The 17,682-nt window shown below is 40.6% G+C and overlaps 1 protein-coding gene across 1 annotated transcript in view; it reads right to left on the bottom strand.

Moving 5' to 3' along the window:
• vps13c (vacuolar protein sorting 13 homolog C) overlaps window positions 1-17,682 on the bottom strand; it is a 389,552-nt gene that overhangs the window by 145,422 nt on the left and 226,448 nt on the right. Inside the window, 4 exon segments of the mRNA XM_073024838.1 lie at window positions 159-319; window positions 9,931-10,195; window positions 12,644-12,799; window positions 13,704-13,793. Coding sequence (XP_072880939.1) covers window positions 159-319; window positions 9,931-10,195; window positions 12,644-12,799; window positions 13,704-13,793 — 672 coding nt within the window.

Below are 17,682 nucleotides of genomic sequence, written 5' to 3'. Positions count from 1 at the left end.
TTCGCCTTTCACAACAAATCCAGCTCACCAAATGGTCAGGAATCAAAAGCAGATTCTATGTTTTAGTGGGGCTTTTAAGACAATCCACAGTGACAGTGTAATTGATTCGGTGACTCAAAATGAGCAACATTGAAGAAAGTGAAGAAAAGTTTTATTACCTGGAGTGGGGATCGGATGATAATTCTTTTATCACCTTCCACAACATCAATCTGAACTACAAGTGATACTGAGTATTCACTGTTGGGGTGAAGCACATTGTACAGACGTCGTCCTGGCTTTGCAATCGGGATATTTGCTACTTCTGTATAATTACTTGGCACTGGGAAAACAAATGAGATTTTTAATAAACAAAATACAATAGCAGTAGGTTTAGTAAAACAGTTTAGCACAGAATTATCATGAGCTGATGAAAATATACAAAACTTATTTTATCACAAGTACCTTAAGTACAGTGTATAATAAAGATTATTTTCTTAGGAAAATGGTTAGCTCAGGTAGAATAGTCATATCAATTGGTTTATCAAAATTAATTCGATCAATGACATTTGATAAGGTGTTGTATTGAATCTTAATGCAGGAAATAAAAGGTCATAGGGATGGAAGTAACATATTGCCTGGTTAACAGTAAAAAGAAAAAAGGGATAAATGTGTCCTGCTCTAGTTGGCAAGATGTAACCAAAGTGCCCCAAGAATTGCTCATGGGGCTTCAACTGTTTTTTTCAATCTATGTAAAAGATTTGGATGAAAACACCAAAGAAACCATTGCTAATCAGAAAAGTAGAGAAGTTGTAAAGTGGTCACAAAGGCTAAGAAACATATACGTTTGTACATAGTATGTGACAAACAAAATCTGGCAAACAGAGCATTAAATAATTAAATATGAAATTATCCATTTTAACAAGAAAGTCTAACAGAATGTGACTGAAATTGGAATTAGTTATTCACTGTCACTTGCCCTGAGATACAGTGAGAAGTGGTGTGTCACCAAAGACCCTCACAAATTTCTACAAATGTACCATGGAGAGCTTTCTAACTAGCTCAGGAGCTTGATGGTTGAGGGGTAATAACTGTTCCTGAACATGGTGGTATGAGTCCTGAGACTCCTGTATCTTCTTCCTGATGGCAACAAAAAGAGAATATGACCTGTGTGGTGGGGATCCCTAATGATGGATGCTGCTTTCCAGAGGCAATGCTCCGAGGTAGAAGTGCTCAATGGTGGGGAGGGTTTCACCCATAATGGACTGGGCTGTATCCACTACATTTTGTAGGAATTTCTGCCAAAGAGCATCAGTGTTCCCATACCAGGCTGTGATGCAGCCAGTGATACTCCAATTATAGCTCCAACCAAAGATTTGTACAAGTGCAACATGACATTCTGACTCATTTATCAATTCCTCAGCCTATGAAAGCAGGCATAGAAAAAACCTCTTTCATTGCCCTAGCCACCACCTGTGTTATCACTTTCAGCAAAGTATGGACTTGCACTGCAAGATTTCACTGTGCACTAAGTCACTGCCATTTATTCTACATGTGTTATGAGAATTTGACTACCCAAAATGCATTAACTTACACTTATCTGGATTAAACTCCATCAAACACTATGCTGCGCAATGTTCCAGGTGATCTATGCCCCACTACATCTTTAGACAACTTTTTTCTCAGCATTTATGACTCCACCCATTTTTGTGTCATTGGTAGACTTACTAATCAGAACACCTACATTCTCATTCCAGTCATTTATATATTACAAAAAAAAAGTTCTGTCATCAATCTCTGCAGTATACTATTTCTTACACATTATTAGTTAGAAAAACACCCATTCTTTTGCCTCTTATCACTGAACTAATTTTGGATCCAGATAGCCAACAAGTCCTAGATCCCATATAGACCAGTCCAGGTAAATGGTATTTGCAATGCTGCCTTCAGATTTCTTTGTTACCTCCTCAGAAAGCTCAAATCAAATTTGAGCTTCTTATTCGGGCTTCTGATCGTCACCTTTCCAGTCCTGTGAATGGCCTTGACCTGAAATGTCAACTGTTTAATCCCCTCCATAGATGCTGCCTGACTTGCTAAGTTCTTCCAGAAATTTGTGTGTGTTGCTCAAAATTTCTAGCATTTGTGGAATCTCTTGTGTTTATAAAACTCAGATTTGTGAGTGATCACCTCTGCCTAAATGAGCTTGTTGGGCCTTGTTACAGCAATGTAGATTAAGTGGGAGTTGGACAGTGAATTAAATTAGCAGGAAATTGGAAGTTCGTGGTCACTACTGCAGAGTGAGCAAGGAGTGTTTGGCTTCTCCGATGTATAGGAGATTACACTATGAACACAGAATGCACTAGAGATTGGAAAAAGTACCAATAAATCACTGCTTTAGGGGGAAAAACTGAGTCCATGGATGATGTGAAGGGAAGCAGTGAAAAGTCTGCAACTCCCATGATTACATAGGGAAGTGCCATTCAACAGGGATGGAGGAGCAAGCCAAGGAGTTGTGAAGGGAGTGATCCCTTTGAAATACTGAGAAGGGGAAGGGATGGGAATGCATCTTTAGTGATGGAATCATGCTGGAGCTGGAGGAAATCACAAAAGATGCTCTGTTGAATGTGGAGACCTGGGGTAGAAAGTGTTCTTTCCCTGCCCAAGAGGTAATGGGGTGTAAGCAAAAATGTTAGTAATTAAGCAAATCAGTCAAGGGTTTTGTCCACTGTGGTTAAGAGTGGAAAGGCACCATTAGCGATGGAAACACTTTAGAGGCACGTACAAAATCCAAAAGAAATGGGACAAGTGAAAAAGAGGAATGAATGAGCCCTTACAGGGGGCTTCTTTTATGATTTTCAACTCCTGCTTTGACTTACTAAGTTCCTGGGTAGGTCTGTAGTCTAGTGTAGTTTTTTCTGTGTTGTTTTTACATAGTTCAGTGTAGTTTTTGTATTGTTTCATGTAGCACCATGGTCCTGAAAAAATGTCTTGTTTTTACTGTGTACTGTACCAGCAGTTATAGTCAAAATGACAATAAAAGTGACTTGACTTATTAACAAAAGAATTGTGGCAGAATCATAAACATACCCCAGCTTATTCAAAACACCTGTTTATGAAAGGCTTATTGGTGCCTGGAGACTACAGCAAAAGTAATTGCACAATGACAACATGGAAAGTGGTTCAATGAGGAATTTGAGGCAAATTAACAATAATATGAAATTCAAGACACAACAATAAAATTTCAATACTATAGCAAGTGTGCCTGACTTGAATTATACAGGGTTTTGGAGTGCCACAGGCAGTTTTGGACTTGGTAGCTACATACTTGCTGTAGAGATAGTACAGCATGGATTCATAAGATTGATCCTTGGAATGGGGCAAGCACCATATGAGACAACATTAAATCAACTGGGCTTTTATTCACTGAAGCTTAGAAAAAGAAGAAAAGATCTAACTGAAACTTTCAAAGTTCTGACATTCCGGATAGGGGTGAATATTTCCCCTGGCTGGGATGTCAATATTAAAGCATTGTAATCTCGGGATAAAATGCAAGAAATACAGGGCAAGCAAAGAGAACTTAATTTCACTCAAAGCTGATATTCTGATAAGCACTTCAATGTCTCAATATACATACGCTTGAGCATTGAAGAGCTGCTGTTGAACTGTAAACAGAAACAAAAATCTAATGAAAGCCAATTGAACATATAATAAATAGAGACAGAGAGTTCAGCTCATTGGTAAAAGGATTAGAGAGGCAAAACAGCCTCAAAATATCCTGGACCAATGGAGACATCCAACCTCATCATACCTGGCAGTTACCTGGATGAGGGGCTGGAGGATAACAGTCTGCTGGGCCACAACATAAGAGCTGCCCCTTTACTGCCTTTGACAACACAGTCACACATGGACAGGGTCACCCAGCACATGCAGTGCAAATACATTCCTGAACTTTTAAACCTCCAATCTATAGAACTGGATAAAATTCTCGAGACTCTGGGCAGGTCCCGGCGGATTGAAAGACAGCAGATGTCACACCACTTCTTTTTTAAAGTATGTAGGCAAAAGACGGGTAATTATAGGCCAGTTAGCTTAACATCTGTAGTCGGGAAAATGCTTGAAGCTGTCATTACGGAAGAAATAGCAAAACATTTAGAAAGGAGTGGTTCCAGTAGACAGATGTAGCATGGATTCAGAAAGGACAAGTCCTGTTTGACAAACTTACTGGAGCTCTTTCAGGACATAATGAGTACAGTGGATAGAGGGGAACAGGTGGATGTCGTACACTTGGATTTCCAGAAAGCGTTCAATAAGGTGCCATACAAGAGACTTATAAGTAAGATACGGATGCATGGAGTCAGAGGAAGTGTATTGGCATGGATAGTAGATTGGTTAACCAATAGAAGGCAGAGATTGGTATAAATGGGTGTTTCTCCAGTTGGCAGTCAGTGGTGAGTAGGGTGCTGCAGGGTTGGTATTGGGCCCACAGCTGTTTACAATTTACATCAATGATTTGGAAGAGGGGACTGAGTGTGGGGTAGCAAAATTTGCTGATGACACTAAACTGAGTGGAAAAGCAAATTGTACAGAGGATGTGGAAAGTCTGCAGAGGGATATAGATAGGTTAAGTGAGTGGGCCAAGGTCTGACAGGGAATACAACGTTGATAAATGTGAGACCATCCACTTTGGAAGGAATAATAGAAGAGCAGATTATTATTTAAATGGTGAAAGATTGCAGCATGCTGTTGTACAGAGGGATCTGGGAGTGCTTGTGCATAAATCGCAAAAAATTGGCTTGCAGATTATTAAGAAGGCAAACGGAATGTTGGCCTTCATTGCTAGAGGGATTGAATTTAAGAGCAGGGAGGTCATGCTGCAACTATACAGGGTACTGGTGGGGCCGCACCTGGAGTACTGTGTGCAGTTCTGGTCTCCATACTTGAAGAAGAATATACCAGCTTTGAAGGCAGTACAGAGGAGGTTCACCAGGTTGATTCCAGAGATAAAGGGGTTAACCAATGAGGAGAGATTGAGTTGCCTGGGACTATACTCTCTGGAATCCAGAAGAATGAGAGGGGATCTTATAGAAACATACAAAATTTTGAAAGGGAAAGATAAGATAGAGGTAGGAAAGTTGATTCCATTGGTAGGTGAGACTAGAACTAGGGGACATTGATTCAAGATTCAGGGGAGAAGATTTAGAAAGGAGGTGAGGAGAAACTGTTTTTCCCAGAGAGTGGTAAATCTGTAGAATTTTCTGCCCAGGGAAGCAGTTGAGGCTTCTTCACTAAATATAGTTAAGATATAGTTCCATATATTTTTACATAGTAGGGAAATTAAGGGTTATGGGGAAAAGGCAGGTAGATGGAGCTCAGTTTACGGACAGATCAGCCATGATCTTATTGAATGGCGGGGCAAGCTCGATGGGCCGAATGGCCTACTCCTGTTCCTATTTCTTATGTTCTTATTCCATCTTCTCCCATTTCCTGAGAAAGGGGGAAGCTATGTGAATAAGGAAAACAGAAGAATACAGAATGGAAACAGGCTCTTCAGCCAGTGTTCCAGCTATCAAGAAATGCTTACACAAATGGAGAACATGAAACTGCAGGTGCAGAAATCTGAAACAAAAGTGCTGGAAGAACTTAACCACTCAAGCAGCATCTGTGAAAAGAGAAATATGTCAATGGTTCCACCCAGCAATCCTTCCCCAGAAGTGAGGTTTACAGTTTTCAAAACTGAGCTGGAGCTGGCAAAAGACTTATGGAGATAAGGAGCCTAAGAAATATGAGAGGAGGAAGGATAACAGGAATAAGACAGCAACTTAACTGAAGTAAACATGGTCACCATCTATTTACAACCAGGATTAAATGTAACACTGATTAGGAATGCAAGTAGGGGTGAGAGTGCAGTAACATTTCAACATTTTTGATTATATTAATGAATGGCAACGTCATGGCAGGTGGAGGACAAATGTGGAAATGGTAGGCTCAGGAACAGTTATTACCCCTCAACCATTAGGTTTCTGAACCAAAGGGGCTAACTTCACTTGCCCATAAGACACTGAAAGCAGGCAAACTTTGGTTTTTATTGCAAGAGGACTTGAGCACAATAATAGATACCTCAGTACAATGATATATATAACCACAGTGAAACTACACCTGAAGAATTGGGTATAGTTTTGGATGCCTCACTAGCTGGGAATCTACTGGCATAAAGAAAATCTGATGAAGATTCACCAACCTTGATCCTGGGATAAGTAGCCTAGACCTCTATGATCTACTTTAAAAGAATTAAAGCAACTTCCTTCAAAATATTCCAAAGGTCTGACAAAGGGGACATTACCCCAGCTTAGGAAGTCTAGAACTAGATAATGCAGTCTTAAAGGAAGATACAAATTATGAAATGCTTTTGAACTCCAAGGGTATGAATCTTTGGAAATTGGAACTGACAAACTGACTCATCAAGCCTTTTCTCTTTAAATATAAGTATACTTAAATTAGTAAGACCTTGTGACCATTGGACATAGAAGCAGAATTAGGTCATTCGGCCCATCAAGCACGCTCTACCATTCCATCGTGGTTGATTTATTATCCCTCTAAAGTCCAATCTCCAGCTTTCTCCCACTAACCTTTGACACTCTGAGTAAACAAGAACCAAGGCCAGCATGGTAGTGTGGTGGCAAGCACAACACTTTAAAGTATCAGCAACCCTAGGTTCAATTCCCACTGCTGTAAGGAGTTTTTGTAGTATCTCCCCATGATCACATGGGCTTCCTCCGGGTGCTTCAGTTTTCTCCCACAGTCCAAAGACACACCAGTTTGTAGGTTAATTGATTATTGTAAATTGCCTCATGCTTAGGCTAGGGTCAAGTCTGTGGCAATGAATTCAACAGATTCACCACCCTCTGGTTGAAGAAATTCCTCATCTCTGTTCTAAATAGATATCCTCTATTCTGAGGCTGTGACATCTGGATAGATACACCCACTATAGGAAACATCCTCTCCACATCATAGAAACATAGAAAACCTACAGCACAATACAGGCCCTTCGACCCACAAAGTTCTGCTGAACATGTCCCTACCTTAGAAATTACTCAGCTTACCTATAGCCCTCTATTTTACAAAGCTCCGTGTACTTATCTAAAAGTCTCTTAAAAGACCCTATCGTATCTGTCTCCACCACCATTGCCAGCAGCCCCATTCCACCCTGGCACCTGGGAGGCAAACTACCATCCGAGTTTCTTTCCTGCATCCACAGAATCGCCTGTCTGACCCCCTAACTATAGAGTCCCCATTCACTACTGCCTTCCTCGTCCCTTCCCTACCCTTCTGAGCTACAGGGCCATACTCTGTGCCAGAGGCACGGCCACTGCCGCTTCCTTCAAGTAGGCTGTTGCCCCACCCCCCAACTGTACTCAAGCAGGAGTACTTGTTGTCAAGGGGTACAGTCACAGGGGTACTTTCTAATACCTGACTCTTCCCCTTCCTGACTGTGACCCACCTGTCTGTCTCCCGTGGCCCTGGTGTGACCACCTGCCTATAACTCCTTTCTATCACCTCCTCGCTCTCCCTGACCAGGTGAAGGTCATCGAGCTGCATCTCCAGTTCCCTAACTCGGTCCCTCAGGAGCTGCAGCTCGACACATCAGGTGCAGATATGGCCATCTGGGAGGCTGGGAGACTCCAGGACTCCCCACATCTGACATCGAGCACAGAAAACTGACCTCACACACATACTACCTCCTTTCGCAATAAACACATTTAAACCTACTTCACTTCGTCCTGTTATCGCCCAAGCCAGTTGAGCCAAAGCCCTGTCACTCTGCTACCTCTCACTCCGCTGTCCGCTGCATATGGCGGTCTTCTTTTGAAACCTTTTGCGCACTGGCTGACGTCACGCACCTGCGTAGTCTCACCTTTTTACCCCAAGTAGTAAAGAACTCCCTTTGCTCCAAAAAATCAGCCATTCACTTGCATCCTTCTTGCTCCAAATCAAAAACCGTGGAAGACTCCTTGCCTTTTTAAACCTTTCACGCACTACTGGCTGAAATTACGCACTTGCGCAGTCTCGCCTCTCTTTTACCCCGAGTAGTAAAAAACTCCCTTCACTCCGAAAAGTCAGCCGTTTACTCACATCAACTCAGTCTAGGCCTCTAGCCCTCTCAATATCTATTGGTTTCAATGAGAACCCCTCTCTTTCTACTAAACTCCAGCAAGCACAGGCCCAGAGCCATTAAGCACTCCTCATAAGTTAACTCTTTCATTCTCTGAATCATTTTTGTGACCCTCCTCTGGATCCTCTCCAATGCTAGCACATCTTTTCTTAGATAAGAAGCCCAAAACTGCTCACAATATTCCAAGTATGATCTGACCAGTGCCTGATAAAGTCACAGCATTGCTCTTATATTCTAGCCCTCTCAAAATGAATGCTCACATTGCATTTGCCTTCTTTAACACCAACTCAACCTGCAAGTTAACCTTCAAGTCCCTTTGCACTTCCAATTTTTGAATTTTCTCTCCATTTAGAACACAGTCTATGCCTTTATTCCTTCTATCAAAGTGTATGACCATACACTATATTCTATCTGCCACTTCTTTGCCAATTCTCCCAATCTATTTTGCAGACTCCTTGCTTCCTTAACACTATCTGCCCCTCTACCTACCTCTGTATCATCTGCAAACTTGACCACAAAGCCAACAATTCTGTCATCCAAATCATTGACATTTAATGTGAAAAGAAGTGGTCCCAATACCAACCCCTGTAGAAACAACTTGTCACCGGCAGCCAACCATTATAGGCCCCTTATTCCCACTGTTTGCCTCCTGCTAATCAGCCAATCTTATATCCATGCTGGTATCTTTACTGTAATGCCAGGAGCTTTCATCTTGTTTAAGCAGCCTCGTGTGCAGCACCTTGTCACATCCCTTCTGAAAATCCAAATATATAAAATCTACCAACTTTCTTTTGTCAATTCTGTCTGATATTTCTTTAAAATATTCCAACAGATTTGTCAGGCAAGATTTCCCCTGAAGGAAACCACACTGGCTTTGGCCTACTTTATTATACACCTCCAAGTATACTGAACTCCCACCCTTAATAAAGGACTCCAACATCTTCTAACCACTGAAGTCAGGCTAACTGGAACATAATTTCCTTTCTTCTGTCTCCCTCCCTTCTTAAAGAGTGAAGTGGCATTTTCAATTTTCCAGTCCTCTAGAACAATTTCAGAATCTAATGATTCATAAATGATCATTACTGATACCTCCACAATCTCTTCAGCTACCTTTTTTCAGAATCCTGAGGTGTAGTCCATCTGGTCCAGATGACTTATCTACCTTCAGATCTTTCAGCTTCCCAAGCACCTTCTTCTTAATAATTGCAACTACACTCACTTCTTCCCCAACACTCTCGAATTTCTGGCATACTAGTGAAGACTGACACAAAATACTTGTGATCATCACCATTTTTTGTCCCCCACTACTACCTCTACAGTAGATGGTTCAATAGTCTCAATTTTAAACTTCAAAATCATTGAACATTTGAAAGGAATTGTTCCAAAACAAAGACATCCTTCCTGATAATTATAAGCAGTTTGACTTTTGTGATTTTCCCTCTCTATGTTACTTAAAATAAATCAACTTGTTTCTGTTCCATCATGAGAATTCAGTTATATAATGCACCAATGAGTCCAGATTTGATCTTACTAAAGAAGAATGTAAATGCTTTGGAAGTAGTCACATAAGGCTTGTTAGACCAACATCTAGAATGGGTGGAACATCATGCAAGGAAAAATTAGAGAGGCATATAGGTTCTTGTTTAACCTTGGTGAAAGTTAACGGACAGTGGATAGATATGGAAGTGAAGTACAAGACCCTTAAATGGTAGAGCAGGCCAAGTGACCTACTCCTTCCTGCTTCTAATTTGTTTACAAGAAGGTATTCTCAATGTCCAACTTACCTACTGTTAAAGTATAGAGGTTACTTTCTTGCCTTTGTAACACAGAAAGCTTTCTTTTATCTCTGTGACGTACAGATGAATAATCAAGTTCCAGTACATGACCTACATCCAGCCGATGAAGCTTCTGATCCATGGAGGAACCAACAACACATAAATTTGTGGAGTGATTCACATCCATAGCAACACCAAGGGCATTTCTTAAGGTGTACGGCGCCTGGTCCTTCAGTAAATTATCAAATGTTGAAGTAGCCCCTGCTGAAAATGCCTGTGGAAAAGTTATACATTTCATTGAAACATTTACCAAAATCAAAATAGAAGTATTTGCATTTCTAGATCCCAAATTATGTAATGGTCAATGACTGCAATCACATTCTGAGAACAAAAGTATTTCTGAGATAATGTCCTCAACACTACAAAAAATAAAAACAAAATCTGCAAGTGCTAGAAATCTAAAATTAAATTAGAAAATGCTGGAAATATTCAGCAGATCAGACTGCATCTCTGGGAAGAGAAACTGAACATTTCACACTGGGGCATTTGTCAGAACCGGCAGATGGAGTTCAACCCAGATAAGTGCGAAGTGGTTCGTTTTGGTTGGTCAAATATGATGGCAGAATATAGTATTAACGGTAAGACTCTCGGCAGTGAAGAAGATCAGAGGGATCTTGGGGTCCAAGTCCATAGGACGCTCAAAGAAGCTGCGCAGGTTCACTCTGTGGTTAACAAGGCGTACAGTGTATTGGCTTTCATCAATTGTGGAATTGAATTTAGGAGCCGAGAGGTAATGTTGCAGCTATATAGGACCCTGGTCAGACCCCACTTGGAGTACTGTGCTCAATTCTGGGTGTCTCACTACAGGAAGGATGTAGAAACTATAGAAAGGGTGCAGAGGAGATTTACAAGGATGTTACCTGGATTGGGGAGCATGCCTTATGAAAACAGGTTGAGTGAACTCGGCCTTTTCTTCTTGGAGCGACGGAGGACGAGAGGTGACCTGATAGAGGAGTGTAAGATGATGAGAGGTATTGATCGTGTGGATAGTCAGATGCTTTTTCCCCCAAGGCTGAAGTGGTTGCCACAAAAGGACACAGGTTTAAGGTGCTAGGGAGTAGGTACAAAGGAGATGTCAAGGGTTAAGTTTCTTACGCAGAGAGTGGTGAGTGTGTGGAATGGGCTGCTGGCAACGGTGGTGGAGGTGGATACGATAGGGTCTTTTAAGAGACTTTTGGATAAGTACATGGAGCTTAGAAAAATAGAGGGCCATAAGTAAGCCTAGTAATTTCTAAGGTAGGGACATGTTCGGCACAACTTTGTGGGCCAAAGGACCTCTATTGTGTTGTGGGTTTTCTATGTTTCTATGACAAAAGTAACTCTTTAAGCTGCAGGGAGGATGGGGAAGATGTTGTCTCCCGTAGGCTAGAACCGGAGTGACATTGGGGATAAACAATTATCAAGTTTATCTAGTCAGTGAGTGAATGAACATAAGCAAATGAATGTTTGGAATAACAAAATTCAGAAAATGAGGACAAGCCCAGCAGGAGCTCATCATCACAGACAGATGACTGATACAGACTGAGGAAGTTAAGAATTCAGTATTGAATCCAAAAGGCTGCAATGTGAACAACATGAAGCCTGCAACTTCAGATAACGATCCCTCAGTCTGTTTCAGGCATCAATCTATGACATTGGCACTGGCAGTATCTTTTTGTTTTGCTCTCTGCAGGTGGAGTCCTGGCTGTCTTGCCTGAACTGCCAGGCTTGGCCTCCTGATCTGCAATTCACAACTCCCACATTCTTTCATCCAAGCTCTTACTCTCCAACTGCTCCCTTCATTCAATGACCAGTAGCTTATCTCCACTGTTACCCAGGTCAGAGATATCCTTCTTCCTCACCCTCCCTGCAGCTTTACAAACTTTAATATGCTTTTTAGCTCTGAAGAAAGATCTCTGACCTGAAATCTTAATTGTTACTCTTCCCTATGAATTGGTCCAACCTGCTGAACATTCTAGCATTTTCTTTTTTACTGCCTTCAACACTATTATTTCCAAGTTTACAAACAAATGAAAAATTGATGGTTTGCATAAAAACAGACTCATAAAATCTGATTTCATCTACTTAACAAGACAGCCAGCATATCTTGCTGCTGTGATCCTGAAAGCTGTAAATTGGAATAGGATGAGGGAAAGATGTTCCTGAAGCAGTAGAAACAGAGTCTACTGCTGTATGCTTTATTCCACATGGCTAATAGAAAAATAATGTCATAATATTCCATTTCAAAATCTCTTCAAAATCCTTATGTCTACACAGAGAAAACGTGGTTCCAGGACAACACCCCATGCACCATCAATCTGTAGGCCATGCCACTCATAGACTTGGGTTTATATTACTTTTTTGTGACTGTATGTTTTTCTTCTATCAGAACTACATGTTCTATGTGCTACCTGTGACTGCTGGTGCTGCATTTTGCACCTTGGCCTCAGACAAATGTTATTTTGTTTGTATTTATGTGTTTGTTTGAATAACAAACTTGAACTTGATTGCTGTACAAGAGGAAATTTTTTTGCACTTTGCATAAAAATGATATAAAAGTTGATGAACATTTTTTAAAAATACAGAACTGAGAACTTACACTGATGCTGAAACTTCAAGTGAAGTACTGTTACAACATTAAAAGTTGCCTAACATTCTGAGGTTTTTAATTGTATTACTTCACCTTGGCTAAGATGTTCATAACATTCAGGCTGCATTTGGATACTGTGATATTCATTATGTCCTTGGAAGAAATAGTAATGGCAGTCTGTGGATCAGGAATTGGAAGGAAATCATCGCCCGGAATGAGAGTTTTGTCCAATCTTGCATTGGTTTTCATCTAACCAGAAAACAAAATCAGACACAATTAATCTAACAAGGCATAAGTTTTTTGGAAGTATACTTATCAAGAAAAAAATTAGGAATAGAATCAATGCCCACTACAGCCATTCATTACAAGACTTCATCTGCTATCTCCCTCAATGAAACTTCCATCTAAAAGTATCAAAGTTCCTGGCCATCAACTGCATAAAAGCTCAAACCAGAGAAGGCTCAGTCACTTACTCAATGCATAATACATCCATTAATAGCTTCTCTATTATAATTTCCCTGACTTGTCTTGAATGCTCCTTTGTCTTCATTTTGGGGTACTGGTATTTATTCTTATAAATTAATTGAAAACAGGTGATCTCTAATATTCTACATCAACAAATTGAGTGAGTTGGTAAGGTAATATACAATATTGTACCTGAGGTAAGTTAGATTAGTAATTACAAAGGGGATGAGTATTTTTTCAGCCTCACAATTTTGGTTTTTAATTTTTATTAAACTGTTGACAGGTTTTAGAATTTTTTTTTGAATTAACATGATGCACCACGTTTCGCTCAAAAATGTCCTAGAAAATGAGGCAGTAAAATGTGAAAATAGTTGTGGGGTCTGAATACTTTTTCAAAGCATTGTATATAAAGGAACATCAGCATTAATGTCATTCAGATACTTAGGAAGTTAAACTTCACATGTGCTTCATATTTGTGAGAACAACCACACACCTTCTTCCACAAGCTATGCTCATAATAATAGTTTTTAAAATTTCTATTTCATGCATGTAATTTGAGCTAAACAGGTCTACCATTTAAAAATCACAAGCAAGGCTTGACAACGCAAAATGTATACTAAGTAGACCACTAGTTACTTCAAACAGCAAAATGTATTCCTATGGAATTGCACCAATATAATCTCATTACCTGAAGTGTAAGACTCCACTTTTTCTCTCCTGGAATAACATGCTCCAGCAAGGGTTCCCACACTGCATTCAGTTCGTTATAATAAAGGACCTAAAATAAAGTGGATGAATTTTATTTCAATTGATCATCAAATAACCATTTTGGTCTATCAAAACAATACTCTATAAACAAGATTAAAACAGCTTTAAACCAAACATTTGGTTATATTAATAGTCGCAGAGTTATACAGCACAAAACAAGCACTTTGGTCCAATTCATCCATGCTAACAAAGTTGTAGGCTGGAATTAATCCCATTTCTGCTGTTATCACCAATTAACTGGACTCTGAAAACTCACACTTGTTCCTCCACCATACTTTATTTATTTGCGCACAAGGAGAACAGGATGGCCCCTTATTACCACATTGTACTTAAGTTAGATCAGAGAAATGCCATTTTTCCCCCACAGAATTTACTGGTAGTTATGGATATTGACAATTTGGTATTTGCATGATCAATCACCATTCATAATACAGGTACTGAAAGTCTGGAAACAAGCTAATGACTTTGAAGTAGTTCTCCCATAGTCAGAGTTATGTCTTGCATCCTTCAATTACATATAATCTTTTCTTGTCACAGTATGCTATGCTCTTCAAAGACCTTTCTTGCCTGGGTTGACTGTACACTACCCGTAAACAATCCTTACCCAGACATTATCTTAACTGTTGCCTTGATACAATTCCACACTGCATTTGGCTTATTTCCTTCAAAACCTTTCCTATCTATGTACCTGCCTAAATGTTTTTAAATGCATGTAATTGTAACTGCTACCACTTCATCTAGCAGCTTGTCCAATTATCTGACATCCTCTGTGCTGCATCTCAAATCTCTTGTTTTTCACCTCACCTTAAACCTATGATGTCTAGTGTACAACAAGGCAGTGTGCTTATTACCCTGCTCTACTCACTTTCCATTTATGACTGCGTGCCCAGAAAGTCTTTCAACATTATTATTCATTGTTCCACATCAATGCATGCCCATGACCCTAGTGAAGTGCGAGTTGTTATTTCCCACTTTGGCGTTTGGATCTTCCACGATGATGATTATGTCATGATATGGTGTTAACTCTACCTCTGACTGTAGCTGTTCATAGAAACGTCCTTTCCTTTAATGTCACTATCGTTAGTTGGAGCATAACACAGGATCACAGTTATGTTCACTTACTTCCCTTTCAGCCTGACTCTCATCAGCCTACTGTCGATTGGTTTCTGCTGCAGCCAACACTTCTCAATGCCTAGCTTCAAAATGACAACTACATCATCATGAAGCTGACCATCTTCCCTTTCTGAGTATAAAATTGTTTCACCAGTCACTGACGCCCAGTACATGTAGGTTATAACAACATATTTCTGTGATATTTGTGCTAGCTTGTCGGTGTTGTACGTGGTTTATACATTCCAAAAACCAATTTTGGTCCTGATCTTGGCAGTGTTCAGGGTTTACTTCATAGTGCCAGTAGCCTCTTCTCAGTTTTCACTACTGCAACCCTCAGGTGGAGACTCAGGAATACCATCACACTCAGATATAAGGTTCTTCATTGCTGTTTCCATAACAATTTTTTTGACCATTCAGGGTCATAAGCCCTGAGCTGAACCCTGAACCTGGAGGACCAGTGGACCACTCTTGGTCTGGTCTCTACCCTTTGCCCTATTTGGCATAAGTGACCCTACCAAAAGCAGAAGGACCTGAACCCCAGCCAACATAGCTCTCCACATCATTGAGGCACACAAGCCTCCAAACTCTAAGACAAGGTTGTGGTCCTCTTGGAAGACAAACGGTTTAGATGGAGAATTTGTTGGATGTGCCCAGAAAGGATTCCTAACACAATATGTAGACAAGCCAACTAGAAAAGGGACAACTCTGGTCTGGTACTAGACAATGAACTTGGTCAGGTGACAGATTTCTCAATGGGTGAGCAGTTTGGAGACAGTGACTACAACTCCCTGATCTTTACCATAGCCTTGGACAGAAATAGGAGGAGATGGCTCACAAAACTATTTAATTAAGGGTGGGAAAATTATGATGCTATTGGGTATGAACTTGGGAACAGATGTAAACAGGAAAATGAACAATGTGGAGGTTACTTAGGGAGAATTTGCATGGGGTTCTGTTTAGATTTGTCCAAAGGAAGAGGACAAAAGATGGCAGGGTGAAGGAATCATGGTTGACAAAAAATGTAGAATATTCAATCAAGAGGAAGAAAGTTTAGGAAGCAAGGAACAAGTAGAGCTCTGGAGAGAAACAAGATAGCCGCTAGGAAGGAGATTAAGAATGGACAGGAGAGTTAGAAGGGGCATGCAAGGCCTGGGTAAGTAGAATTAAGGAAAATATCAAGGCCTTCTCCATGTACGTAAAGTACACCAAGATGTCCAGAATGAGGGTAGGACCGAACAGGGGTAGGTGAGGAAATGTGCTTGGAGTCAGTATTTACTAGTGAGGGGGATGTGTAAAACAGGTTGGTACATTGACATTAAGAAAGAAGACGTGCTTAAACTTATTAAATCATTTAAGTCCCTGGGGCCAGGAAGAACACACACCACCTTACTATGGGAAGTGAGTGCAGAGATAGCTGAAATCCCCTGATGATACAACTATTGTTGGTAGAATCTCAGGTGGAGATGAGAAGGAGTTCAGGAGCGAGATACACCAGCTATTTGAGTGGTTTGTAGAACAACCTGGCACTCAATGTCAGCAAGACAAAAGTGCAGATTGCGGACTTCAGGAAGGGTAGGACGAGGGAACACGAACCAATCCTCATAGAAGGATCAGACGTGGAAAGTGTGAGCAATTTCAAGTTCCTGGATGTCAAGATCTCTGAGGATCTCACATGGTCCTAAGATATAAATGCAGCTTTCACAAAGGCAAGATGACGACTAAATTTCATTAGCAGTTTGAAGAGATATGCTTTGTCAACTAAAACATGAGAAAACTTCTACAGATGTACTCTGGAGAGCATTCTGACAGACTGCATCACTGCCTACTATGGAGGGGGCTACTGCACAGGACCAAAAGAAGCTAAAGAAAGTTGTAAAATTAGTCAGCTCCATCTTGGGTACTAGCCTCCATAGTACCCAAGACAGTTCAAGGAGCAGTGCCTCAGAAAGGCAACGTCCATTATTAAGGACCCCCATCACATAGGGCATGCCCTCTTCTCATTGTTACCATCAGGATAGAGGTACAGAAGCCTGAAGGCACACACTCAACGAATCAGAAACAGCTTATTCCCTTCCGCCATACGATTCCTAAATGGGCATTGAATCCATAAACACTTTGACTTACTTATTTAGTTATTTTCTTTCTCTATTATCACTAAGTTAACAAATTTCATGACACATGCCGGTGATAATAAACCTGATTCTGATCTACAACTGTAAACAATAATATCATCTGCTCTGTTATCTTCCCGAATCACCTCCTTAAACAAAAACTCAGTCAGATTTGTCAGACGTTTTCTCTCCTGCACAATACCATATCGAATCCTCCTCATCTGCCCCGAGTGAAAAGAAATCATGTCGCTCAGAATCCTCTCCAACAACCTCCCTACCACTGATACAAGCATCATCAACCTGTTGCTTCCAGGCATATCCCTACTACCCTTTCTGAGTAAGGAGACAACATTGGTTGTCCTAAAAGGCAGCTTTCAACAAATTCAATTCCTTCCATAGATTAGCTGCACACGGTCACTTGCTCCTGGGTAGGGAAGTGGGACATTCTGGGAGGAGCTGGAGAGATGGGAATGTAGGAAGAATAAAATGAGTTACACCTGGATTAGTGTCTAAATGGGTGCTTGATGATTGGCACAGATGGACCAACAGGCCCATTTCCATGTTGCATCTCAGAGAACGGTACAGCACAGAAACAGGCCATTCAGCCCATAAAGTTGTGCCGAATCAGCTAAAATGCAAATCAAAAACACCTAAACATAAATCCCTCCTACCTAC

The sequence above is a fragment of the Hemitrygon akajei genome, chromosome 21 (assembly GCF_048418815.1).
Source record: "Hemitrygon akajei chromosome 21, sHemAka1.3, whole genome shotgun sequence".
In the NCBI taxonomy this organism is placed as follows: domain Eukaryota; kingdom Metazoa; phylum Chordata; class Chondrichthyes; order Myliobatiformes; family Dasyatidae; genus Hemitrygon; species Hemitrygon akajei.
Note: the sequence above shows the minus strand (reverse complement) of the source record. Positions and strands in the feature narration are given on the sequence as shown.